The sequence below is a fragment of the Macaca fascicularis genome, chromosome 15 (assembly GCF_037993035.2).
Source record: "Macaca fascicularis isolate 582-1 chromosome 15, T2T-MFA8v1.1".
NCBI classification, from domain to species: domain Eukaryota; kingdom Metazoa; phylum Chordata; class Mammalia; order Primates; family Cercopithecidae; genus Macaca; species Macaca fascicularis.
In genome coordinates, this window is record NC_088389.1 from 66,040,646 (window position 1) to 66,066,221 (window position 25,576).

The 25,576-nt window shown below is 42.7% G+C and overlaps 2 protein-coding genes across 9 annotated transcripts; one reads left to right on the top strand and one right to left on the bottom strand.

Annotated features, from left to right (window-relative positions):
* Positions 1 to 203: 203 nt before the first annotated feature.
* DNAJA1 (DnaJ heat shock protein family (Hsp40) member A1) lies at positions 204 to 15,441 on the bottom strand. Of its 3 annotated transcripts, none has more exons than XM_045373359.3 (9): positions 15,333 to 15,441; positions 14,088 to 14,229; positions 13,712 to 13,889; positions 10,856 to 10,960; positions 10,179 to 10,406; positions 6,096 to 6,210; positions 3,392 to 3,507; positions 2,967 to 3,067; positions 204 to 1,437 (listed from the first exon to the last, which is right to left on the bottom strand). In XM_045373359.3, the coding sequence occupies exons 2-9, from the start codon at positions 14,217 to 14,219 to the stop codon at positions 1,219 to 1,221; spliced, it is 1,194 nt and encodes a 397-aa protein (XP_045229294.1). In that variant the 5' UTR covers positions 14,220 to 14,229; positions 15,333 to 15,441; the 3' UTR covers positions 204 to 1,218. The 3 variants fall into 3 exon arrangements, with proteins under 3 accessions (XP_045229294.1, XP_045229295.1, XP_045229296.1); XM_045373360.3 differs by having other exon boundaries at positions 14,794 to 15,441; XM_045373361.3 differs by having other exon boundaries at positions 14,699 to 15,441.
* Positions 15,442 to 15,595: 154 nt separating this feature from the next.
* On the top strand, positions 15,596 to 21,653 carry LOC102132956 (EKC/KEOPS complex subunit LAGE3-like). 6 transcript variants are annotated; one of them, XM_074017351.1, is made up of 3 exons: positions 15,596 to 15,904; positions 17,339 to 17,478; positions 20,553 to 21,653. In XM_074017351.1, exon 3 carries the CDS (start codon positions 20,582 to 20,584, stop codon positions 21,011 to 21,013), a length of 432 nt encoding a protein of 143 aa, XP_073873452.1. In that variant the 5' UTR covers positions 15,596 to 15,904; positions 17,339 to 17,478; positions 20,553 to 20,581; the 3' UTR covers positions 21,014 to 21,653. The 6 variants fall into 6 exon arrangements, with proteins under 6 accessions (XP_073873452.1, XP_073873449.1, XP_073873450.1 ...); XM_074017348.1 differs by having other exon boundaries at positions 20,558 to 21,653; XM_074017349.1 differs by lacking the exon at positions 17,339 to 17,478 and adding an exon at positions 18,759 to 18,933.
* Positions 21,654 to 25,576: the final 3,923 nt, after the last annotated feature.

Below are 25,576 nucleotides of genomic sequence, written 5' to 3' on the forward strand. Positions count from 1 at the left end.
GTATGCATAGTTTTCTAAGTCCCCTTCTTCTTGGCTCATTACCCAGTCCTCCACTTTTACTCTCCATCCTATTTAATATTAAATATTTAACTATAGTTCAATAGTATTTTTGCATCACTCATTCAGACTAGCTAAAATCAAGTTATGTATCTTAAAAGCCAAAACTTGATCTGTGGGGAAAAAAAAGCCTGTAGTGACACACATTGGAGATGCTTTGTAATTAGTATATTAAGGAGACAATACATTTCAAGAATTGCTTAAATTCTGATACCGATTTAAGCATGTGAACATATGAGACTTTTAAACATACAATTAAAGCTATTCATCATAATTTGCTATACTACCAACATTACTTTGGAGCATAAGTCAAATGGTTTAAAGTAATCCTGTAACATACCTAAAGAACACCTTCCTATTATTATGCATGCAAATTACTTCTCCACGTAAAGATCTTTTCACTTTAATTTCTACGTTACCCAGCTCTGAAGTCACTACTCGGGCTTATGGTCCACAGACAAGGAGGGGGGGGGCAAATGGCCAGGACTGGTCAAGATATATATGGATATATATATATATATATATGAATGGCACAGCAGAAGGAAACACAATTCTGGAAGTGCAAGCCTTCAAGAAGCAGCATATTATGATAAACCCCTCCTACAGAAAGGTATCATTTTTATCACTGATACCACAGGATAAATTATATATTACGCCATCTTCAAGTAACAGTTGAGGCAATAGAATAAATGCAAAGGCATTACAATGAATCCCACTTAATACAAAGAACTATACAGACCAACACTTCTCTACAAATTTTTTTTTTCCTCATTGCCAGTTAAATACAGAGTTTTACTTTCATAGCTTAACAATGAAGGGTCATACACTGAAGCCAACACATATACCTAGCATTTCAGTCTAAGCTTGTCCACGTACATAGCTGAAGTCAATTACAAGGTTTGGCCTAGAAATGCTAGGGGAACTTCTTCGTAGTTTTTACAGGTATTAAACTTCATCTTGGACACTGAAGTCATCATACATACAGGGCAAAGTCAGAGCTTTTATATTTGCGTTTATTCTTCATTTAACTTTTTAAAACACTACTATAGTTGAATATTAAAACAAAAACAAGAGCAAGTAGTGAGCATATTATGATTACAGTCCTTCACTTATCCACTAATGCACATTAAATGCCAGCAGTGAGTGTTATTCACTGGCCCATTAAGAGGTCTGACACTGAACACCACCTCTGGGATGATGTTCATCATCCTCATATGCTTCTCCATTGTAATGGCGCCGTCTTTCCTGATTTGGATCAAAGTCCACCAGTTCTACTTGATCCATCTCATCAGTCTCTTCCACTTCCTTCCTCTCTGGTAGGAGTTTTTCCAGCAAAGACAGTTTATCAGGAGAGAGAAAGCCATTCTCAGGAAAGTTTACCTTCGAAAGAAATTTTTACTGTTCAATCCAATTTCATCATTAGCTCCTTAGTATCATGGACCCATTTTCCCCAGAACAAGACATGTAAACACGTAATATTTAGGTGAATCTGCCAATCTCAGAACAGGCTCTTAAAAGGCACAGTGCATAGCATACTCTGAACTAGAGCTCAAGGATTATGACCAAAAGCCAGGCTTTATTAAAAACGATTGCATTAAATAAAACTGCACTTTAACAACCATTGTTCTACCCACCAAACTGACTTTTTAATACCAAAACCCATCCTACAACAGCCTAACTCTTCTTACGAGATATTTAAACAAAGCTATTCTTACTCTCAAAAGGGTAGTTCTTTCTTATCCAAAGATGTTTTTAGGCCAGGTGCAGTGGCTCATACAATTGGGATGACAAATCCCAACACTTTGGGAGGCTGAGGTGGGCAGATCACCTGAGGTCAGGAGTTTGAGACCAGCCTGGCCAATATGGTGAAACCCCAACTCTACTAAAAAGCCTAGCGTGGCAGCAGGCACCTGTAATCCCAGCTACTCAGGAGGCCGAGGCAGGAGACTTGCCTGAACCCAGGAGGTGGAGGTTACAGTGATCCAGGATCGCACCACTGCACTCCAACCTGGGTGACAGAGCAAGACTCTGTCTCAAAAAGGAAAAAAAAAGTTTTAATTAATATTTTTGTGGTGACAGGCCAATTTAAGACTGAAGAAAATGACTGGATTGCTTTATCCCTATTAACAAATCAAGCATTACACTACTTTGCCAAGAAATCTGCAATTATTGTAAAGCGCCTCTGAACTTTAAGATGCCAGTTACAACCTTTCATTAGTAAAATACCCACTTGTCCCACACACCCCCTCCCACAACCTATCTTTAAATATCCAATTAATGATGCAAAAAAACCCATCCTCAACAAAGAATGCTCAACATGACAGGAGTTAGTATTAATTTTTTTTTTTTTGAGACAGGGTCTCATTCTGTCACCCAGGTTGAAGTACAGTGACATGATCTTGGTTCACTAAAGCCCTGACCACCTAGGCTTAAGCAATCCTCCCACTTCAGCCTCCCAAGTAGCTGGGACTATAGGTGCATGCCACCATGCCTGGCTAATTTTTGTATTTTTTGTAGAGATGGGGTTTTGCCATGTTGCCCAGGCTGGCCTTGAACTCCTGAGCTCAAGTGATCCACCTGTCTCGGCCTCCCAAAATATTGGGATTATAGGCGTGTGCCAGTGGCACATGGCCAGATCCATGTATTTCTTGCTGAGTAACAAAACATTTAAGTTTCAGGTTGCTTGGCATTCAGAAATTTTATTTTATTTTTTTTTAAAAAGAGACAGGGTTTCACTATGTTGCCCAGACTGTTCTCAAACTCCTGGACTCAAGGGATCCTCCTGCCTCAACCTCTCAAAATGCAGGGATTACAGGCATGAGCTACTGCACCTGGCTGAAATTTTACTTTTTTATCAGGTTTTAGTAAGCTAATTTTCTCAAATATTTTTAAAGTACTTTACAGCTTACCTTAAATTCGATGATTAGGCGACCCTTTTCATATGGTCTACGATAAATTGGCATGCCTTCATTTAGTACACACTTGATATCTCCATGCTTGACAATCTGACCTGAAAACATTGAAGCCAAGTTCTTTAAGTATGGTCACATTTTTATGAGGCAGGGAATATAAAGAACAAGAGCACTGTCCTAGCTCATTGGCAGGAATAAAACTTACGTGGCAAAACAATCCTGTTACCTTTCACTTACGGGTTTTCCAAGGGCTGCCAAGAAAGCCAAGACTTTATAACTTCATCTCAGCCCAGAGGAGGATATGTAACCAAGAAAGAAAAACAATGGGTTTCCCTCAGTGCCTATAACTACACTTTGTTATTGGGAGACAAGGAAAATACTAGAATAGAAAAGAGAAGCTTAAGCTTGCCTAGTTCCCATACCTGGATGAGAGGTGATGACTATGGTTCGGTTGTCAAGAGTGGATATCGGCTTCTGGAAGCCACACAATGCTTCAACCAGCTGTATGTCCATACACATGAAAAGGTCTTCTCCTCGTCTGCGTAAAATATGACACATTATTTATATTTTTCAAATCACCCATCAGTAGATGTATTAAAGCGGGCTTTTTGTTTAATAAAAGCAAAGGGTCTTTTACAAAGACACAGACACCCTTTTCTTCCCCCATCGTAAAAATCAAACAGAGCAGAGATCTGGGAAGAACAAACATGTGGAACCTGCCAGTCCTGTTTCCTAGATAAGGTTTCGAAGTCATTCCACACATTCTAGGCAGCCTTTACCATTTACCATCTGTGAATTGTCTCATTACCTAATTTTAAATCTGGTTTCTCAGAGGGAAAAAAAAAACACAAAAAACTCTTACAAGAGTGAGGGTTAGGCCGGGCGCTGTGGTTCGCATCTGTAATTCCAGCACTTTGGGAGGATGTGGAGGGTGGATCACCTAAGGTCTGGAGTTCAAGACCAGCCTGGCCAACATGGTGAAATCCCATCTCTACTAAAAATACAGAAAATCAGCCAGGCATGGTGGCGCACACCTGCAGTCCCAGCTACTCGGGAGGCTGAGGCAGGAGAATCACTTGAACCTGGAGGCAGAGGTTGCAGTGAGTTGAGATCATGCCACTGCACTCTAGCCCGGGCAGGGTCCTAGATAATTTAGGCTCTATGAAATTAAACAATGAGGATACGTCCAATTTAAAGGGACTGTAAGAATTTCCTCATTGACGTACCTGAGATAATAGTTCCTGGCATACTGTGAGTGAACACAGCCTTTCATATTTAACGTAACAGCCCACTTCCTCCTTCTCATGCTTAGCCTTTCCTCTTTTCCAACCCACATTAATAGAACACCTTTAGGCCAGGCGCAGTGGCTCAGACCTGCAATCCCAACACTTTGGGAGGCCGAGGCGGGTGGATTACCTAAGGTCAGGAGTTCGATGCCAGCCTGGTCAACATGGTGAAACCCGTCTCTACTAAAAATACAAAAATTAGCTGGGCATGGTGGCGGGCACCCGTAATCCCAGCTACTCGGGAGGCTAAGGTGAGAGAATCGCTTGAACCCGGGAGTTGGAGGCTGCCGTGAGCCAAGATCACACCATTGCACTCCAGCCTGGGCTTGTTAAGTGAAACTCCGTCTCAAAAATAAATAAATAAATAAATAAATAAATAAATAAAACATCTTTAATACCCTTCTCAAATGACAGCATCAAAATCCTGAGCTTGACAACATTTCCCATTGTCTTCAGATATTTGTAAAATATTAGTCTTTTTTTTGAGACCAAGTTTTGCTCTTTTTGCCCAGGCTGGAGTGTAATGGCACCATCTCAACTCACTGCGAACTCCGCACCTCCCCGGTTCAAGTGATTCTCCTGCCTCAGGGACTGCCACCATGCCTGGCTAATTTCTGTATTTTTTTTTTTTTTGGAGACGGAGTCTTGCTTTGTTGCCCAGGCTGGAGTGCAGTGGCCGGATCTCAGCTCACTGCAAGCTCCGCCTGCGGGGTTCACGCCATTCTCCTGCTTCAGCCTCCCCAGTAGCTGGGACTACAGGCGCCCGCCACCTCGCCCGGCTAGTTTTTTTTTTTTGTATTTTTTAGTAGAGACAGGGTTTCACCGTGTTAGCCAGGATGGTCTCGATCTCCTGACCTCGTGATCCACCCGTCTCGGCCTCCCAAAGTGCTGGGATTACAGGCTTGAGCCACCGCGCCCGGCCCTAATTTCTGTATTTTTAACAGAGATGGCATCATGTTGGCTAGGCTGGTCTTGAACTCCTGACCACCCGCCTTGGCCTCCCAAAGTGTTGGGATTACAGGCGTGAGCCACCAAACCCAGCCGAAATATTATTTCATTCTAAACCAGTTAAGATGCTCCCAATTTCACCTCCAGTCCGTTTAAAAAAAAAGAAAGATGGGCTCTTACTGTCACCCAGGCTAGAATGCAGTGGCATGATCATAACCTTGAACTCCTGAGTTCAAGCCACTCTCCTGCCTCGGCCTCCCCAGTAGCTAGGACTCCTGGCCTCAAGTGATCCTCCCACCTCAGCCTCCCAAGTTGCTGGGAATATAGCATGCACAGAGAGTCTGTTATGTTAGCCATGGACATATTTGATATAAACATGTGCTGTTAATCATCAATTTTTCTTGTGCTTCAGTGTTCATCATACTCATTATTTAGTTCAAAACGGTAGACCTGAATTTATACTTAGTATTGTTCCAATTTAAGTTTCCTACAGAGATGCTTTTGGGTATTTACAATTAAAAGCAATTCAACTTTATCATAAACTTGGGATTGAAAACTGCTGCGAGTTTTAAGGCACTTAAATTGTTTTACAAAGATGGAGGGCAAAATTTTTCTCCAGGGATGTTTTCCCCAGCCATCTGCTATTTAGGTTCACACAAAACATCTAATTAAAACACATTTTCAACGTTCCATACTTAGAGACAAAAAGCTAAAAATCTGATCCTATGTATTCAACTTCTTACGATCCAAACAATGGTTAACAATCTTTTTCCAGGAAATAGGTTTCAAAAGTAATGGAAAACACTTTAAAAAAAACAAACAAAAAAACAAACCAAAACCAACAACCCAAATATGTAAGACATCAGTTTGAGTGGCTGATAAAAGTCTTTACCGAGTAAAAACAGCATGGTCCTTCTGATCTAACACAATGATAATATCGCCTGGCTCCAATCCTGGTTCTTGGTCTCCTTCACCATGGAATGTTATCTTCTGGCCATCTTTCATGCCTAAAAACATTAGTTTTATACTCTTATTAAATATCCAACTAAGGTCAGAATCATACAATGTATACATAAATGTTTATGTGTAAAAATCACAGAAATGACTAAGAAAGCCCACTTAAGTAGTTCAGTCCAATTTGCTCCTGAAAAAAGATATCACAGTGGAGAACACAAACTCTAGAGGCAAAGAGACCAGCCTTCAAATCTCAGAGCTGCTATTCACTGGCTGGATTACCCTGGGGAAGCTGCATATCCTTTCCAAGTTTCAACTTTCCCACAGACACCTACACCTCATTAGCAATGTTGAGAGTATTAACTAAACAGGTATATGCTGGTACTAAACCATGACTGGCAAACACTGGTTATAACCAAAAAATATTAACTATTTCAATTTCATTACTTACAACACATCAAATTACTTCTATTAAGTCTAACAGCAATGTAAATCAAAACCCTTCTCTCTATTGTAGTATTTATATATAAAACAAAAAATTTTAAATCTATCTTTTCTTGAGATAGGATCTTGCTCTGTTCTGTTGTCTAGGCTGGAGTGCAGTGGCACAAACATGGCTCACTGCAGCCTCCATCTCCTGGGCTCAAGTGATCCTCCCACCTCAGCCTCCCGAGTAGCTGGGGACCAGCTTTAAAAAAATTTTTTTTTTAAATAGAGACAGGGGTTCTCATGTCGCTCAGGCTAGTCTTGAACTACTGGGCTCAAGGGATCCTCCTGTCTCAGCCTCCTATAGTGTTACGATTACAGACCTGAGCCGGTGCCTGAAAATCCATATTTTTTAAGAACTATTCAGTATAGTCCCCTTAAAAAAACGGTAACTACCTTTTGGGAGGCAGAGTCAGGAGGATACCCTGAGGACAGCACCCTGGAGCGCAGGAGTTCAGCCCTTGCGTCATTTAAATTAAAACAAGCAAACAAAACAATCAGCGCTAGACCCTCCCTTAGCCCATGTGGTCCATAAAACACAGGGAGAGGAGTATTTTCTAACAGGGCAAAAAATTCTTAAACATGTTTTTTTTTTTTTTTTTTTTTTTTTACTGAGACTTCCCTACCCCTCACCTCTGACCCACATATTTTAGTTCAGTAAGGGTTTGGACAACAACTCTTACAACGTAACTCATGTAAGAAAACCTGTGTTTGTAGAGTGTTACACTGAAGCAGTTATCTCCTGATTATTTCCCAAGATCACTCTGGTTACCTAACAGAACAATCGTGTTTCCCCTTTTAGTATGGAAAATATTAATCCTGTATAAAAAGAGCCAACAATACAATGAATTCCTACATATCCATCCAATTTAGCTTCAGCAGTTTCTAACTCATGACTAATATTTCATGTATTATACCCCTACCCATGGCCCCCACATATACTTTCAAGTAAACTCCAACCACATCCATTAACCCACAAATACTTCAGTATGTACCTCTTAAATAAGGACTTAAAAGCACTATCATTATCATACACTGACAAAATTAAACAATCTGTCTTTAATCGTGTATTGAGGCAAAATAACTTGTTATGCTAGCTAGGGAAGCAAACTCAGCTAGGTTTTCCTGAATGAAGAGCAAGGGTAGGCATAGCACTAATGCCTTCACTTGCTGAGGGCATTAATTTCAAGTTCTCACTTAGAGTTCACTGTTGATAGGTTCTTTCCCCCTCGGCTGTGTTACAGTGACATGACATTATTTGAGGACCTGCATGACATTATTCGAGGTCATTCTGCTAGAAGTCTCAGTTTCCAAGAACCTATCAACAACGTTAAGACTTACTCTATAAGCTACTGGTATCAAGAACACCTCAAAGTATAAACCCCAGGCATGGGCCCACTAAGCGGGAAACACATTAAGTTCAACAGCTGGCCAAGAAAACTTATTTTTACCTTTCAATGTACTACATTCTTGGGTGGAAAACCCTGGGGGTCAGAGAGGCCAGTATAATGAGTCACATGATAGAATCCTATTGCAGCCACTTATGTTAATGTAGATTTGTATATTAACAGTTCCAGATTGGTATCATACCATAGTACAGTATAATAGCAGACCCATTTAAAAACAGCAAAATCTGAAAACAGATTACCATAATGTTGATTTAAGTTTCCTTCTGGGGTTACATACATTTCTTAAAATTTCTGCAATGTACTGCCGTAATACATTTTAAAAGGTTTTTGTAAGTTGACAAGAGTAAAATTTAAAAACTGACAAATCAAATCCCCCCCACCCCCCCAAAAAAAGGTTATATATTGGCTGGGCGCGGTGGCTCAAGCCTGTAATCCCAGCACTTTGGGAGGCCGAGACGGGCGGATCACGAGGTCAGGAGATCGAGACCATCCTGGTTAACACGGTGAAACCCCGTCTCTACTAAAAAATACAAAAAATTAGCCGGGCGCGGTGGTGGGCGCCTGTAGTCCCAGCTACTCGGGAGGCTGAGGCAGGAGAATGGCGTGAACCCGGGAGGCGGAGCTTGCAGTGAGCTGAGATCCGGCCACTGCACTCCAGCCCGGGCGACAGAGCGAGACTCTGTCTCAAAAAAAAAAAAAAAAAAAAAAAAAAGGTTATATATTTATTTCTAAATCTGGAGCCCAACAGGTAGAGAAGTGTCAAGTCTAAAAAAAAGGAAAAGTAGTCTAAATTCTTTCAAATCAATTAACGGAGCATTTAAATACAACAGATGGGCAAGTAAGCCAATTAAGTGGGCCAATACGTTTATTTAAACAAGTCCAGGTCAGGTATGGTGGCACACACCTGTAGTCCCAGCTACCTGGGAGGTTGAGGTAGGAGAATCGCTTGAACCTGGGAGGGGAGGTTAGAGTGAGCCAAGATGGCATCACTGCACTCAAGCCTGGGCAACAGAGCAAGACTCTATCTCAGGAAAAAAAACAAAGAACAGAAAACATGTCCATTAGTTTAAAAAATAAACATGACGCCGGGTGTGGTAGCTCATGCCTGTAATTCTAGCACTTTGGAAAGCCGAGGCAGGTGATCACCTGAGGTCAGGTGTCCGAGATCAGCCTGGCCAACATGGTGAAACCCCGTCTCTACTAAAAATACAAAACATTAGCCAGGCGTGGTGCTGGGTGCCTGTAATCCCAGCTACTTGGTAGACTGAGGCAGAAGAATTGCTTGAACCTGGGAGGCAGATGTTGCAATGAGCTGAGATCGTGCCATTGCACATTCCAGCCTGGGAAATGAGCACAAAACTCTGTCTCAGAAAAAACAAAAAAAACCATGAATTTTAATGAGACCCAATTCTTCACCTAACTCCCTTCTCAAATCCTTAAAAATATGCCTATCCCTTGATCTAGTAACTCTGAATTAGGAATGTGTTCAAATAACTTCATTCTAATTTTTTAAAAGATGGAAGAACTATGGTTTAACAGCAGAGAATTAAGTTTGGAACACTATTCAATCATTTACAGGACCACTGATTTCAAAAGATGATCCTGTTTATATTAGATGAGGAGATTCCTTATTTTCTATTAGTAATATACCAATATGCAAAATTATGTCTGGATGGAAAAACATTATATATTATGCTGCTAAGATCTATTTCTGAGTGATAGGATCATATATAACCTAACTAAGAATGGTTTTTTTTTGAGATGGAGTCTCGCTCTGTTGCCCAGGCTGGAGTGCAGGGGCCGGATCTCAGCTCACTGCAAGCTCCGCCTCCCGGGTTTACGCCATTCTCCTGCCTCAGCCTCCCAAGTAGCTGGGACTACAGGCGCCCGCCACCTCGCCCGGCTAGTTTTTTCTATTTTTTTTTTGTAGAGACGGGGTTTCACCGTGTTAGCCAGGATGGTCTCGATTTCCTGACTTCGTGATCCACCCGCCTCGGCCTCCCAAAGTGCTGGGATTACAGGCTTGAGCCACCGTGCCCGGCCAAGAATGGTTTTTAAACTATAAAATGTTAATAATAAATCTGCCACAGCATTCAAGACTTCAGAATAAGTAGCTCAGAACTCACCTTTGTCAATATGAACTTCTAGAATCTTCTTCTCTCGAACTATCTTCCTTCCGTTGCAGCTTTTACATCTATCTTTAGGACTGATCCGCTCCCCATGGCCCTGGCACTCCATGCACACAGACTGAATTTGCTGAACCATTCCAGGTCCTATCTGATGAATTCTTATTTGCATTCCAGTACCTCGGCAATTGGGACAGCACTCTACTGCTCCTTTCTTACCTCCTCTACCTAAATGTAAAAAGAAAATTGAATAACGTATGAATTAGTGTATACAGTAATAAATGTTTTAAGAAGACAATTCCTAAATGCTGTACTTTTAATATTTTCAAAGTCTGATGGAATGCTACCCTCTGAATATGTAACTGATGAAATCATTTTAATTAGTTTTATTCTCATTAGAACATACTTCATTTCCAGTAAATAACTTTTACTTATTACAAAAAAGATACCAAGCTAGCTTGATCCCTATATTTAAAATATACACAGAAAATAGTGCTGTTATTTCTTTAGGTGGCAGGTTTTCAGTCGGTTTTCTTTATATCAGCCCTCCCCTCCCCCAAAATCTACGTAGTGTACGTGAGTCAATTTTACATATCCAGGAAGTCTTAGCTCCATTTTCAGGTGTCATATTAAAGACGTTTAAAAAAACAAAAAACAAAACAAAAAAAAACCCGTACCTTCACATTTGTCACAAATCACATTCTTTTGCAGAGCCAGTTTTCTTGTTGCACCGTTATATAAGTCTTCTAGGGTTACTGAGAGCTGATGTACAACATTTTTGCCTAAAACAAAGTATTTCTTATTACAAATCTGTTTGATGTTGAATCTTACTTATTTGTGCTAAAGGCACTATAAAGAATGTGAAAGGATAATAAAAGATGAGCCTCACAGGGTACATCTGTTGACTACCTACTATATACACAGAATATCCTCAAACTGTGATGTAATCACAGATGAGAGAAAATCAGGTCAGAAATTAAATATTTGCTAAGGGCATAGACATGACCATCTTGGAAATATGGTAAGCAGAAACATTAACCTCAAAGTCACTTGAGAAAAACCAACGTTATTTAAAAGGGCACATTTCACAATAATCCAAACATTCATTTCTGTCACAATATATTCTTTGAAGCTTTCACTTCGTACCGTATTGAGCAACGTGACCAATTACTTCATCCAAAAATTCTGTAGCACAGTAAATTCTCATTAACCAAGATTGGCCAGGGAAGTTGATGCATTTATTGAGTTACCACAGAAGAGTATCAATTTCTACTTCTTCCTGATTTAGTAGAAAACAGCCCATTTACTGCTGGGCCAGCACCAGTTGTTTTAAAGGCCAAATTTCTCATACCTTTTATACTAGCATTGCCCAACAGAACTTTCCGCAGTGATAAACGTTTCGTATCTGTTCTATCCAACACAGCAGCCACGAATCACATGTGCTTTCTTTAGACTAAGAAACTGTAGTTTTGTTTTTTTCTTAAATTAATGGAGCCACACATGGCCAGTGGCTCCTAAGGAGTGCCTTACTTCACTTAAATCAGAATGGGAAATGGAAGGTCAAGATCTCATAAGGACACGGAGATTAGAAATATGAAGTCACCTGCTAATAAGTTAGTAAGTTCCTAGCTAGTGATCCTTCCACAAGGACTTATTCACAATATTACTGCATTTCCACCAACTGAAAAAAGTTCTCAAACTCGTTTCTGTTCATGCCTAATGAACATTTTTACTTTCTAATCAAGCATGAAATACCATTAATTATGTCCTTCTGCTTATAGCTCCACCTTTAGTTTTGGCACGCTAAAATCTAGCTGCCCTTATTTTGTACAGTGTTGAGAATATAAAGAAGGAAAAATAAAGCTTCTAGAGCTTGGGGAAGCACATTTCCCCAAAAATAACTTCTCAATATGATCTAAAGCCACATAAAATAGCTTGCCAATGTTAACCTGCAGGTCACTTCTTTGTAAGGTAAGTGAAAAACCACCACTACTTTTTTGTGGACAAATTCTACCAATTTACTAAGCAAGTGATTTGGATTATGCACTTTTTTTTTAAGGAGTTTAAATATCTTAGAAGCTCAAAGTGAAACTTAATGGCTTGGCCATTCATTCTAAAACTGGTTCTGCTCATCAGCCCTTGTTTGTATTCACTATACTGGTAATAAAGTGAGACTAATTTCTCTTGACTTAAACACTTTATTCCTATGAGCAGTATTTCTAGAGCCCATAGGCCACTTTCCTGGTAAATATATTAAATACATAATCTTGACACAATAAAGCTGAAGCAACATTAGATAGGTGGCAGGCAACGAACCAGTTTTCAGCCCTGGCTCTGTTGGTTTGCTATATGAGCTTGAAGACGTTTTATGTTTCTGAACTTTAACTTACTCTCATTTGAAAAAGGCCACTGTACCTACCACCATCGAATTCCTTTGGGGAGTAAGGGAACACCAAATAAGTTCTGTAAAAAGGACTTGGAAAATTATATTGCTATATACTTTCTCCTTTTTTGTTTTTTTGAGACGGAGTTTCGCTGTGTCGCCCAGGCTGGAGTGCAATGGTGCGGTATCAGCTCACTGCAACCTCCACCTCCCGGGTTCAAGTGATTCTCCTGCCTGTCTCCCGAGTAACTGGGATTACAGGCACGCACCATCACGCTTGGCTAATTTTTGTATTTTTTTTTTTTTTGAGACAGAAATTCACTCTTGTTGCCCAGGCTGGAGTGCAGTGGCGCGATCTCGGTTCACTGCAACCTCTGCCTCCAGGGTTCCTGCCTCAGCCTCCAGAGGAGTTGGAGGCGCCCACCACCACACCCAGCTAATTTTGTATTTTTTGTAGAGATGGGGTTTCACCATCTTGGCCAGGCTGGTCTCAAACCCTGACCTCACATGATCCACCCACCTCGGCCTCCCAAAGTGCTGGGATTACAGGCGTGAGCCACAGCACCGGTTCTGTTCTCATAATTTGTTTGATAATATCTAAGATTTTTGGAAGCAGTCATTTGCTACCACTCTATTGGCTAGTTTTTTAGGTCCTTTAAATGTCATTTAAAAAAAAAGACACCATTGGCCGGGGGTGGTGGCTCACACCTGTAATCCCAGCACTCTGGGAGGCCAAGGCAGGCGGATCACCTGAGGTTGGCAGTTCAAGACCAGCATGACCAACATGGTGAAACCCCATCTCTACAAAAAATACAAAATTAGCCGGGTGTGGTGGCGCATGCCTGTAATCCCAGCTACTTGGGAGGCTGAGGCAGGAGAATCGCTTGAACCCGGGAAATGGTGGTTGCCCTGAGCTGAGATCACACCGTTGCTCTCCAGCCTGGGCAATAAGAGGGAAACTCCGTCTCAAAAACAAAAAACAAAACAACAACAACAACAAAAAACACGACACCATAAATCAGAGGCAGTTTGTGATCAGTTTGCAACATTATACCAACATGTAAACAAACATTTAAAATGGGTGATTTCTCAAAGATCTGCTCTGACCAACAGCTAACTTTAGTTAGCTGCACAAAGACTAGATTCTTACCTCTCCTTTCTCTCTGCATCCTTCCTCCTCCTCCAAAAAACATATCAAAGATGTCCATGGGGGAGCCAAAACCGCCACCTGCTCCACCCTCTTTAATTGCCTGTTCTCCTCCTTTGTCATACAATTCCCTTTTCTTTGCATCAGAGAGAACTTCGTAAGCTTGAGAAATCTGTTTAAACTGTTTGAGAAAAGAAAAATGAATTTTTTTTTAAAAAAACAAGTGTTACCTAGCTACATTACACTTGATCTTAGCTAAAAAGACCGAGAAGTGATAATTCCTGTATTAGATACTCGATTTCAGATCATAACAGAAATACTATACATCTGGCAATGAACTATTCATATTCAGATATGTCTAAGAGTATATACTACTCACCTTCTCTCCTTCATTTGGATTCTTATCAGGATGGTACTTCAAGGCCAGTTTCCTATAAGCCTTTTTCAATTCTTCCTGAGTAGCATTGGGTTTGACCCCCAAAACATCGTAGTAAGTTGTTTCTTTCACCATCTTCTACTGCCTGAAATAAGAAAATGCAACTTTAACCTGCTTTCAACTGGTAGTTTTTAATTAATAAAAATGAGAGCTAAGGCCGAACAATCTCTTTGCCAAATCCTATTATAAGAACACCACTTTCCCTAAATTTCACCAAAAAGGTAACAATTCCTGAGATAATTCAGCTATAAACTCCAACAGACAAAACAAACTAATAATCATTACCGGGAAGTAATTCGAGAGCCGCCTTCTAGCACCTGGTTCCCATTCTCCCACACCAAAGCTTCCATACTAATATAACAGAACTATTACATGGATTCTTCCCGTTTCCTCTAGAGGCGGTGATAGTTGCAACAAAAGCAGCCCTGATATGGTCAGTCTACTGGTCATTACACTATCACTGTCTTTGGTAAATCTGATAAACTCCATACACTCTCCAGAAAAAGACATCTGGGCACACAGTGGTGGGGGGAGAGGTTTATAAAACAGATTACCGGCTCCACACAGCAAACCCTCCACCGCCCACGGCTTACAGATTCTCCACTTTCACGGCCGAATCCCTCTCGCCCCTCAGGCTGGCAGAGTTTACCTGCCAGGTTTCCCCTTGCACTTGGCGCCGACCGTTAAGATTTCCTTCCTTTCTCCCTCCCACCCTGGACCCAAGTGGCGGAGGGGAAAGCCCAGCCCTCAACAAAGAAGATGAGGGGACACAGAGAAAGAGAAAACGAAAGCCGCAGCCTCCGCCCGGCTCCCCCCGCAGCCCCTCGCCCCTAGTTCTCTGTGCGCGTGCGCAGGGTCGCCAACCACCCCGCCCCCCAACAGTGAGACGGACGGGGAGGGGGGCCGCGGGGGCGCGCACGGACGGAGAGGCGAAGGCAGCAGCTCTTTGGAGATCCCAGGCTGGCTACGGAGGGAGGTCTAGGAAAGGTCTCGGGCCCATTCACTGTGCGTGGCGGGGATGGGTTGTCAGGGCACCGCACCAGCCCTCCAAAAGGGAAATCGTGGGCCCAGGAACTGACAACGCTCCTGCCCACGCGGCCAACGGCCTCCGGACCGCGGCTCCATCGGTTTCCCGGCGCCAATGGCGCCAGCCAGGGGACTGGGGAAAGCTCGAGGGCTCAAACTCACCGGTGCGGGCTGACGCCGGTGTGTGAGGGAGCGGAAAGGAGCGCGGAGCTGTGCGCAGCTCGGGCAGTTACCGCTCCTCCGCCTCTCACCGAGCGTTCTGGAAAGTTCCGCCCGGCGCGCCGCAGCCCTCGTCTTTTGTAGCCGAACCCTGGCGCGTCACCGGCCGGAAGTCCCGCCCCTCTCGGCCGCTGCCACCGCCCAGCGGTTACCTGGGCAACGGCGCGGGGGCGCACGGGTCGGGAGGAGCTGCGCCGAAAGGCCTTGTGGGGGTTGGTGCTAACCCGGCTTCCCGACGCTCGTGGAATCTTCTGGAGCCGTTTTCTCCACTCAGCAAGCCCGAGATGCGGAAGTCTCCGGCTGGTGGGGCATGGCTCAGGAGCAGTGCAAGTCCTAGGGTTCCCAAACCTGTGGGGGGCCGCCTCCGCCCGCGAGGGCGGGAAGGGCTCGGGTACAGTGATCCAGCGGGAGCTGTGTGTGAACGGGGAAAGCTCTTGGAACAGTCTTGCCCCCCGCTCACCCTCCTATGGGCACCTCTTTCTGGGAACCCGCTGAGCAAGAAATGCTTGAGCCAGGTGGGTCTAGTCCCCAGACCAATAGCATACGCCTTGGGTCTTGCTGCTTTTTACACGCGGTCCAAGGCGGCTTAATTCATCAAATTGTGAAGTTGTTAGAGCTCTTTGTGCAAGTCCAGGCCCCTAGACACAAGTTATGTGTCCTGGACCTCGCTGACTCCTGCAGATTGAGCGCAGAGTGTCTGGGACTGAACTAATGAGTGAAACGTTTGAACCGTCTTTGATGCACGGAGGGCCATGGACCTCTCTGGTCAGGTTTTCACCCAGTTTGGCTACAGAGTAGCAGCAAGAGTGTCTAAAACAATTTGTTTAATTATTTGACCTAACTTTTAAATTCTACGGGTCAGTGAACCTGGATGTACAATCTGCAATGTGAGACCTTGGACTTTAAAATGGTACCACGGGGGCTTAATGGGAATTGGGGTCCGCTTCTTTATCCAGGGGCACAACAGAGAAGTCAGTATCTAGCACCAAGAAAGATGGAGTTTGCCAGGCTCAGTGACTCACGTGTGTAATCCCAGCACTTTGGGACGCAAGCGTGGACTGATTGCTTGAGCTCGAAGTTTGGTACCAGCCCCAGCAACGTGGTGAAACCCGGTCTCGATTTAAAACAAAAACAGAACTGGAGATGCAGAGTTGAAAAACCCCAGTTAGACTTCAGTGAGAAGCCAACAAGTCAACAGACTGCCAGGGAAACCATGAGGTAAAAGTCAGTACGGAGAGTATCCTATTAGACGTGATAGATCAGAGAGTTTCCTTGGGAAAAGTGGCAATTGAGCTGAGTTTTGAAAATGGGAGAAGAGCAATGGACAAAGCACAGGGGAAGGCTATACTAAGGTTTGGAAGAATATAGTGTTTTTAGGAAATTGGAACTAATTGGATATATCCAGAGCTAAGGGAGCTAGAATAGCCGGAAGTGAGGCTTCAGAGCTAGTTAGGGCATGCCTTTGTCTGTTGGTATATATGTTACGTTGAGAATTTTGAACTTTATCCTTGGAAGCATGCTCATGCTGCCTCTTCAGCCTTTCCTCTTTCATTAATTTTAACTGCTTTCCAGTGACAGAACTATCTGTAGTTTCCCATATACACCTTTTCACCTTTGTGTGCCTTTGCTTTGGCTGACAGACACCTGATTTTTTTCAATCTTAGGTGTTGCCTTCTCAAGTAGCACTTCTGGTATAACATTTTTAGTTTAAACCAACCCTTAGTAAACGTATGATATTACCAGGCAGTGTACTAGGGCTTTGTAATACAAAAATCACGTAAGTCAGGCCCGGCACCGCGGCTCACGCCTGTAATTCCAGCACTTTGGGAGGCCGAGGTGGGCGGATCACCTGGAATCAGGAGTTCTAGGCCCAGCCCGGGCAACGTGGTGAAACCCCTCTCTACTAAAAATAGAAAAAATTAACCAGATATGGTGGCATGTGCCTGTAGTCCCACCTACTCAGGAGGCTGTGGCAGGAGAATCGCTTGAACCTGGGAGGCAGAGGTTACAGTGAGCAGAGATGGCGCCACCACACTCCCGCCTTGGTGACAGAGCGAGACTGTTGAGTCTCAGGAAAAAAAAAAATCACGTAAGTCATGGTCCCTGCCTTCAAGCAGCGCACAACATACGGAACGAGAAACAAAACAGTTGAGTGTTAAATGCTAATAGAGGAAGAGTAGAGGGGTGCTTGGAGGAAGAGTAGAGGGGTGCATGGTGGCTCAAGCCTGTAATCTCAGCACTGGGAGGCCTAGGCAGGCGGATCCCTTGAGTTCTGGAGTTTGAGACCAGCCTGGGCAACATAGTAAGACCTCGTTTCTACAAAAATTAGAGTTAGTGTGGTGGTGTGGGACTGTACTCCCAGCTACTTGGGAGGCTGAGGCAGGAAGATGGACCTGGGAGGTCAAGGCTGCAGTGAGTGGTGATTGCACCGCTGCACCTCAGCCTGGGCGACAGGGCAGTACCCTGTCTAAAAACGAAACTAACAAAAAAGTTAACAGTTTTAAGAAGCATTCTTATGTAAAATAAAAAAAACTAGCAATAACTTTGTGTATGGTCTTCGTTTGTATAGAAATGGGATCACACAAGCTTTTTACAACTTGCCCTTTTCACTTTGTCATCTTACTATGTTAGGATTATTAATCTACCTCGTTATTTTTAATGGCATAGTATGCAGGCATCATAATTCCCCTGCTGATGAACATTTCAGCAATTTCCAGTGTTTTACAAACTGCTGCAGAGAAATTAGCAAATACAGCTTTGAGTACTCATGCAAGTATTTCTGTTGGATGGACAGCTAGAATTGAAATTGCTGAGTCAACATGAATGCAGATTTAAAATTGTAATAAATAAGTTTCCCTATTGGTTTGTAACTGCTTCCAGCAATGTGTGAGTAGGCCTTGCCAGTATGAGGGATTCTACCTTTTGTTGTGAAAATCTTTGCTAAACTTGGAGATAAAAAGTGATATTTTATTGTTTCGAGTTTCTTTATTAGTAAGTTTAACCATGTTTTAAATGTTTACTGACTCTCCTGTCAACTGTTCATATTATTTTACCATTTTTCTGTGGTGTAATACCACTATTTTAATAGTAGCACTTTTAGGGATAGATATTAGTCTGTCATGTGTTACAATTATTTTCTTTAGTATATTGTTAGCTTTTTACTTAGTATCTATATATATATATTTTTGGGCCATATAAAGATTTTAACTTTTATGTAGGTAAGTTGTGACTCTTCCTTTTTGGCCTTTTTCTTCTCTCCACCTTCCCCTTCACCAGTCTAGCATTATAGATATAAATCTATTGTCCCAGGTTTACAGGTTACGTCTAGTACTTTCATTGTTTCCTTTTTTGTTTGTTTTTAATTAACAGCCTTGATGTGTTGCCCAGGCTGGACTCCTAGGCTCAAGTGATTCTCCTGCCTCAGCCTCTTCAGTACTTGGGACTACAGACACCTGCCATTGCATCTGGAATCATTGTTCTATTTTAAACTTACATTTTTTATTCCATCTAGAAGTTATTTTGCTGTAAGGACTGAGGATTATTTGTAAGTAACTGATCTTTATTTTTCTCCAGATGGCAAGCTAGTTTGTCTAATACTAATCTTATTTTTCCTGACTAATATGAAATGTGCCCTCCAACTTTTGTGTGTGTGTGTGTAGAGACAGAGTCTTCCTATGTTGCCCAGGCTGTTCTTGAACTCCTGGGCTCAAGCAGTTCTCCTGCCTTGGCCTCCCAAAGTGCTGGTATTACAAGCGTGAGCCACCACAGCTGGCCACCACTTTTAATGTATACTAAATTTCCACTGAAATACACGGTACTACTTCCCTTCATTGTTCTTGCTTTTTAGAATATTCCTTGCATTTTTTGAGTATGTTTATTCTTCCAGAGGAACTTGGGAATATTTCTGGCCGATTCCCCCCAAATCCCATTGTGAGTTTTATTGTGATTACAGTGATTTTATGTATCAGTTTGAAGAGAATTAACATGTTTAAAATGTTGAATCTTCCTGCTTATGAACATATAACTGTATATTTACTTTTCTTCATTTTTTTAACTAGGTCCTCATCATTTCTTCTTAAATGTGTTACTAGGCATTTTTTATTGTTGCTGTCACGGATGGCTGCTTTTCTTACCATTATATTTTTTTTTCAGTGGGATACTTCATACTTTCTTTTTTTTTTTTTTGGAGATGGAGTTTCTCTCTTTTTGCCCAGGCTGGAGTGCAATGGAGCCATCTTGGCTCACTGCAACCTCCGCCTCTCGGATTCAAGTGATTCTCCTGCCTCAGCCTCCTGAGTAGCTGGGATTACAGGCATGCACCACCACGCCTGACTAATTTTGTATTTTTTAGTAGAAACAGAGTTTCTCCATGTTGGCCAGGCTAGTCTTGAACTCCCAACCTCAGGTGATCCGCCTGCCTCGGCCTCCCAAAGTGCTGGAATTACAGGCATGAGCCACCATGCCTGGCCAATAACTTTCAATAACCACATGGCCATAAGTGTTCATAGAGGTAGCTGGAGATGGCTGGAGGCCTGGCAGGAGCCAAATAATAAGGGCTTGGGCATTATGCTAAAAAGTTTGAATTTTATTTTGAAGGCTCTTGAGAGACACTGGGGAATTTTAGGGATGGGGTGATATAACCTGTAACAGCTGACTTTTTGTTTCTTTTCTCTTTCCTCATCTTTTCTCTCTTTTGTGAGGACCTGTCAGGTGCTGCGCTAAACACTACAAATGTTGCCATATTGTAATCCTTACAGTAACCCTTGTTTTACAGCCTATTTGATTACATTTCACAATAATCACTTGGGTGCTAATATGAAGGTTGGATTCTTAGCAGGTTTTTATGGTGAGCAATCAGATCAGAAGTGATGAGGCCTAAATAGAAGAAATGGAGAGGGAGAAAAATAAATACAAATATAAAAACATATAAAGTCTTTGGGTGGAGTCGTGGTGACGATGCATAGGTGGGGAGGAGGAGGAATGACTTCCAGCTTTCTGGCTTGAGCAACAGGATGGTTGGAGATGCCCTTCCTGGGATAGGGAGCCTGGAAGGAGGAAGAGGAGGAAGAGGCCAGGGTAGGAGCAAAATTGGATGAAGGAAAAGGTGAGTCCAGGTTTGAGTGAGTAGAACTACAGCTATACTTTTTTCTTTAATTTAAAAAGAAAAGGAGTCGGAGCGGCGGTGGCGGGTCATGCGGGACGCGGATGCAGACGCAGGCGGAAGCACCAACTGCGGGGATAGCCAGGGTGACCACAGCTGCCCCGGTGGCGCGGACACAGCGGCAGCTCCAGCCGGCGGAGCTCCCCCACCTCACGCCTCAGGTCCTGGCAGAGACGCCCCGTCTGTGGCCAGGGGGCCAGGAATGCGGCCACACGTATTCACCCTCAGCGTGCCTTTTCCGACCCCCTTAGAGGCGGAAATTGTCCGTGGGTCCCTGGCTCCAGATGCTGAGCCCCACCAAAGGGTGGTTGGGAAGAATCTCGCAGTGAGCGGCAGGATCTTGGCCGTCCGCTGGGAAGCTGAAGACTGTCGCCTGCTCCGAATTTCCGTTATCAACTTTCTCGACCATCTTTCTCTGGTGGTGCAGACCATGCAGCACTATGGGCCCCCCATTTCCCGCTAAGCCTGGTCTGGCAAAATGGGGCGAGGTCTAACCTTGCGTCTCCTCCTAGGCAGTGCATCCATTCTTCCCTAGGGCAGGGAATTCCCATAGTTGCTACTTTCCTGGAAGGGCCTCATGGTCGGCCTGTACTGGCCTTAGGATACTCAGGGGCCCCTTGTTTTATCTGGTTCTTAAATGTTTGTTACCACAGAAAATAAAACTGAGCTACTATTACAAAAAAAAAAAATTTTTATCAGCACAAAGTGGAAAGTAAATCCTAACTAAAATGCTGTTTTTTATGTTTGTATAAATTTAAATTTCTTGGAATATTTAGTTTTTAATTAACTAGGGCCAGATTTTTATTTATTTATTTATTTTTTGAGTAGCACCAATTTGTTCTAGTTCTTCTCTTACCTCTCTGACTATATACAATTTCAGTCTTTATGAACTCTCCTTCATTCCTACCCCCACTCGCCACCCCTCATTTTTTTTAAACTAAACTTTTTATTTAAGAGTAGTTTTAGATTTGCAGAAAAGTTGTCAGGGTAGTGCAGAGTTCCCATTATCCAGCATTCCGTCTTCCCTATTGTGAAAATTTACATTAAAATGGTACAGTTCCCACAACTAATTAATCAACGTTAATACATTATTATTAACTAAAGTTCGTTCTTTATTTGGGTTTCCTTAGTTTTTCCCTTTTCTGTTTCAGGATCCCACCCAGGACACCACATTACTTTGAGTTGTCATGTCTCTTTAGTCTCTTCTTGACTGTGACAGTTTCTCAGACTTCACTTATTTTTAAGGACCTTGACAGTTTTGAGGAGTACATACTTTTTTTTTTTTTTTTTTTTTTTTGCGACAGAGTCTTGCACTGTCGCCCAGGCTGGAGTGCAGTGGTGCAATCTCGGCTCACTGCAACCTCTACCTCCCAGGTTCCAGCGATTCTCCTGCCTCAGCCTCCCCAGTAGCTGGGATTACAGGTGTCTGCCACCACGCCTGGCTAATTTTTTGTATTTTTAGTAGAGATAGGGTTTCACTATGTTGGCCAGGCTGGTCTCGAGCTCCTGACCTCGTGATCCACCCACCTCGGCCTGCCAGAGTGCTGGGATTATAGGCGTGAGCCACAGTGCCCGGGCAAGTATGTGTCTTTTTTTCTTTTTTTCTTTTTTTTTTTTTTGAGACGAAGTCTTGCTCTTGTCCCCCAGGCTGGAGTGCAATGGCGCAATCTCGGCTCACTGCAACCTCTGCCTCCTGGGTTCAAGCGATTTTCCTGCCTCAGCCTCCCACGTAGCTGGGATTACAGGCGCCTGCCACCACATCTGGCCAATTTTTGTATTTTTAGTAGAGATGGGGTTTCACCATGTTGGTCAGGCTGGTCTCGAACTCCTGACCTCAGGTGATCCGCCCGCCTCGGCCTTCCGTCTTAGTAGAGATGGTGAAACCTCATCTTTACCAAAAATACAAAAATTAGCCAAAATGAAGTGGCACATGCCTGTAATCCCAGCTACTCAGGAGACTGAGGCAGGAGAATCACGTAAACCCAGCAGGCGGAGGTTGTAGTGAGCCGAGATCGTGCCACTGCACTCCAGCCTGGGTGACAGAGTGAGACTTTATCTCAAAAAAAAAAATTAAATGAAAAATAAAATTTTGGTTTTCATTTGTGACTCCTGGCCAGAGGTCCTAAAACCCTTGACATTTCCTAAATGATGAAAGTGGTATCTTGTTATTCATAACAAACCCCTTTCAGTCACATCTGAGTTTATATTAATGAAGTGACTTTTGGAGAGCCTCAAAGAATGGTGGGGAGGGCGGAAGGGGGGCGCTGGTTGCTACGGGAAGTAACCATGTGATTGGAGGGTTGGGACTTTCAGCCTCAAGCCATGACCTCCAGGGAGGAGAGAGGGGCAGGAGATTACCATTGGGCAATGACTTAATCAATCATGCTTACATAATGAAGCCTCAATTTTAAAAAACCCTAACCAAAGGGATTTGGAGAGCTTCCAGGTTGGTGTTGGAAGGATTGAGCTCCTGGAGAGGGCCTTTTGAAGGTCCATATCCCTTCCCCAAACTGAGAAATGTAAAGGTTATTTCTAAGTTCTGTGAGCTGTTCTAGCAAGTTATTGAACCTAAGGAGGCGGTTGTGGGAATCTCTGCGCTGTGGTCTGAATGTTCGTATCCTATTGGACTTCATAAAATGGAAATCCCCAAGTTGATGATATTCAGAGATGGGACCTTTGGGAAGTGACTACGTCATGGGATTAGTGGCCTTATAAAAGAAACCCAGGAAAGCTTGTGAGTCCCTTCTGCCACGTGAGGACACAGCTCTGTCTACAAACCAGGAAAGAGGCCCTCACCAGACACCCATTCATCTGGTGCTTTGATCCTGGACTTTGCAGCTTATACAACTGAGGAATAAGTTTTGGTGTTTGTAAGCTCCCCAGTTAATGGCATGTTATAACAGCTCAAATACATGAAGACACCCCCCATTCATAGCCAGTCTATCAGAAGTACAGGAGACCCTGGACTTGCTGTTGGTATCTCAAGTTGGGGGCAGTCTTGTGAGACTGAGCCCTTAACCTGTGGGATATGCAATAATGTTGGATAATTAGTGTCCAGATTGAATTAAATTGTAGGACACCCAGTTGGTGTCTGCAGAGAATTAGAGAATTGCTTAGTTTGAAGCCCCTCCACCCTTGACATTTGGTCCAAAGTATTATGAATAGAGGAACAGTTTTCCTTTGGGGCAGAAATTTTTGTCTGTTTTGTTTTATAATATATCCTAAGCATCTAGAACACTGCCTGGTACAGAGTTGGTACTCAATAAATTATGAATGAATACGCATTGTGCCAGAATTTGTGCCAGGTACTGGGCATATAGTTGTGAAAAAGTGGAGATGGTGCCTGCCTTCTTAAAACGTCCAGCCCAGTACTACACAGTCCAGTGATTTTTCTGCCTGCCTGGGCTGCCCTCTAACGAACATCAGAGTGCCTAATTGCTGAGCTCAGAGTAGACTTTCCTCTTAGCAGTACTTTTTAGATAGTTTTGTTTTTATGGTTTTTTTAATTCTGAAAAAATGGGGGGAGAGTAATGCATTCTATTTAGTCACTCTAAGTTAAAAGTCTACGATTTTCCTCAATACAGAGACAAAATAGTGTTGTCTTTAAAGTCCAGGCCTGGTAGAGAGCCGAAAGAAGTCATGAGGTACATTTGGTTTACTTTTTCTTTCCTTTATTTTTTTAAACCTAAAGGAAGATGGTTGTAATGTTTTATACTACTGAAGAGTGAAAGGATGTGCCGTAAACATGTTTATTGCTGTCTTTTTTGTAAACTGGAATGTTTCATTTACGAGATCCTGACCTATTTCTTGAGATCTTCTGTGTGCTGTTTGTTGAAATGAATTTTTACATGGCTAAAACACTTAAGAAAAAAAGGAGCTAAAATTGAGTGCATTGAGAGATTATCTGCTGGTTCAGCATACTTCAGATGTTGTGTCAGCAACAGTACTTTCACCCTGTTCTTACATAGGCAGTCACACCATCACGGGAAACTCCAAGGTTGGGAATATACCTGAAAAGTGGAAAGAATTCAGGAAGAATACTGCTGCACAGATATAAGACTAAACAAAATGACTTGTAATAGCCCTTCAAAATCTCAGACTTTTGGTCTAAATAATACAAACTCCTAAATCCCATTTGGCATCGTTTATTTAAAAAATTCTGTTGATAACATTTTGTGTATATCCATCTTCTAGATACTTATTTTAATTCTTCACCTCACTTTGTTGTCAAATGTATTCTAACTTGTTTGATATTTCATCTGAATTTCCTTCCCTGCACAAAAATTCAGATGCAGATGTGAATTGTTTTGCCCCATAATCTTGTCAGAAAAAAACTGATGAAACTATCATGGAAATAGCTTTGATTAATTACAAACAACTTCAGTGGTGTCCTATAAGCCCATGATATAACACCAAAATCTACTCTGTAAGATTAAAAAAAAGTTTTCTTGCATGCATGTGGCAGCAAACTTGTTTGAAGATTGGTGTGTTCTGACATCCTCAACAAAATACAGAACAAAAGAAAATACAGGCTGGGCGTGGTGGCTCACACCTGTAATCCCAGCACTTTGGGAGGCTGAGGCAGGCAGATCATGAGGCCACGAGTTCAAGACCAGCCTGGCCAACATGGTGAAATCCTGTCCTACTAAAAATACAAAAATTAGCCGGGCATGGTGGTATGTGGCTGTAATCCCAGCTACTTGGGAGGCTGAGGCAGGAGAATCACTTGAACCCAGGAGGTGGAGGCTCAGTGAGCTGAGATCGCATCATTGCATTCCAGCCTGGGCAATCACGTGAGGCTCCATCTCAAAAAAAAAGAAAATACAACTCAAGCAGTGACCCTTATGCAGGATCTTCTCTAATGCCTTTGATAATAAGGCATTATTATTTGTGTTCCCACATCACCCAGTGTGCACACCTCCATCATAGCATTTATGCAAATATGTATACTGTATTATAAACATGGAAGGCAATGCTTTCTTCCAGAAGGGTTCACAGCCACTTCTAAGGATACAACAAATAAACA

Excerpts from the sequence above, each read along its gene's own strand:
- DNAJA1 (XM_045373359.3), bottom strand. The coding sequence starts at position 14,219 with ATGGTGAAAGAAACAACTTACTACGATGTTTTGGGGGTCAAACCCAAT. Across the intron at positions 10,407-10,855 it reads GATTTGTGACAAATGTGAAG|GTAGAGGAGGTAAGAAAGGA; the intron begins GTACGGGTTTTT and ends TTTTACATTTAG. Across the intron at positions 3,508-6,095 it reads GACCATGCTGTTTTTACTCG|ACGAGGAGAAGACCTTTTCA; the intron begins GTAAAGACTTTT and ends TATTTTACGCAG.
- LOC102132956 (XM_005581535.5), top strand. The coding sequence starts at position 15,674 with ATGCGGAAGTCTCCGGCTGGTGGGGCATGGCTCAGGAGCAGTGCAAGT. Across the intron at positions 15,905-20,557 it reads GCAAGAAATGCTTGAGCCAG|GAGTCGGAGCGGCGGTGGCG; the intron begins GTGGGTCTAGTC and ends TAAAAAGAAAAG.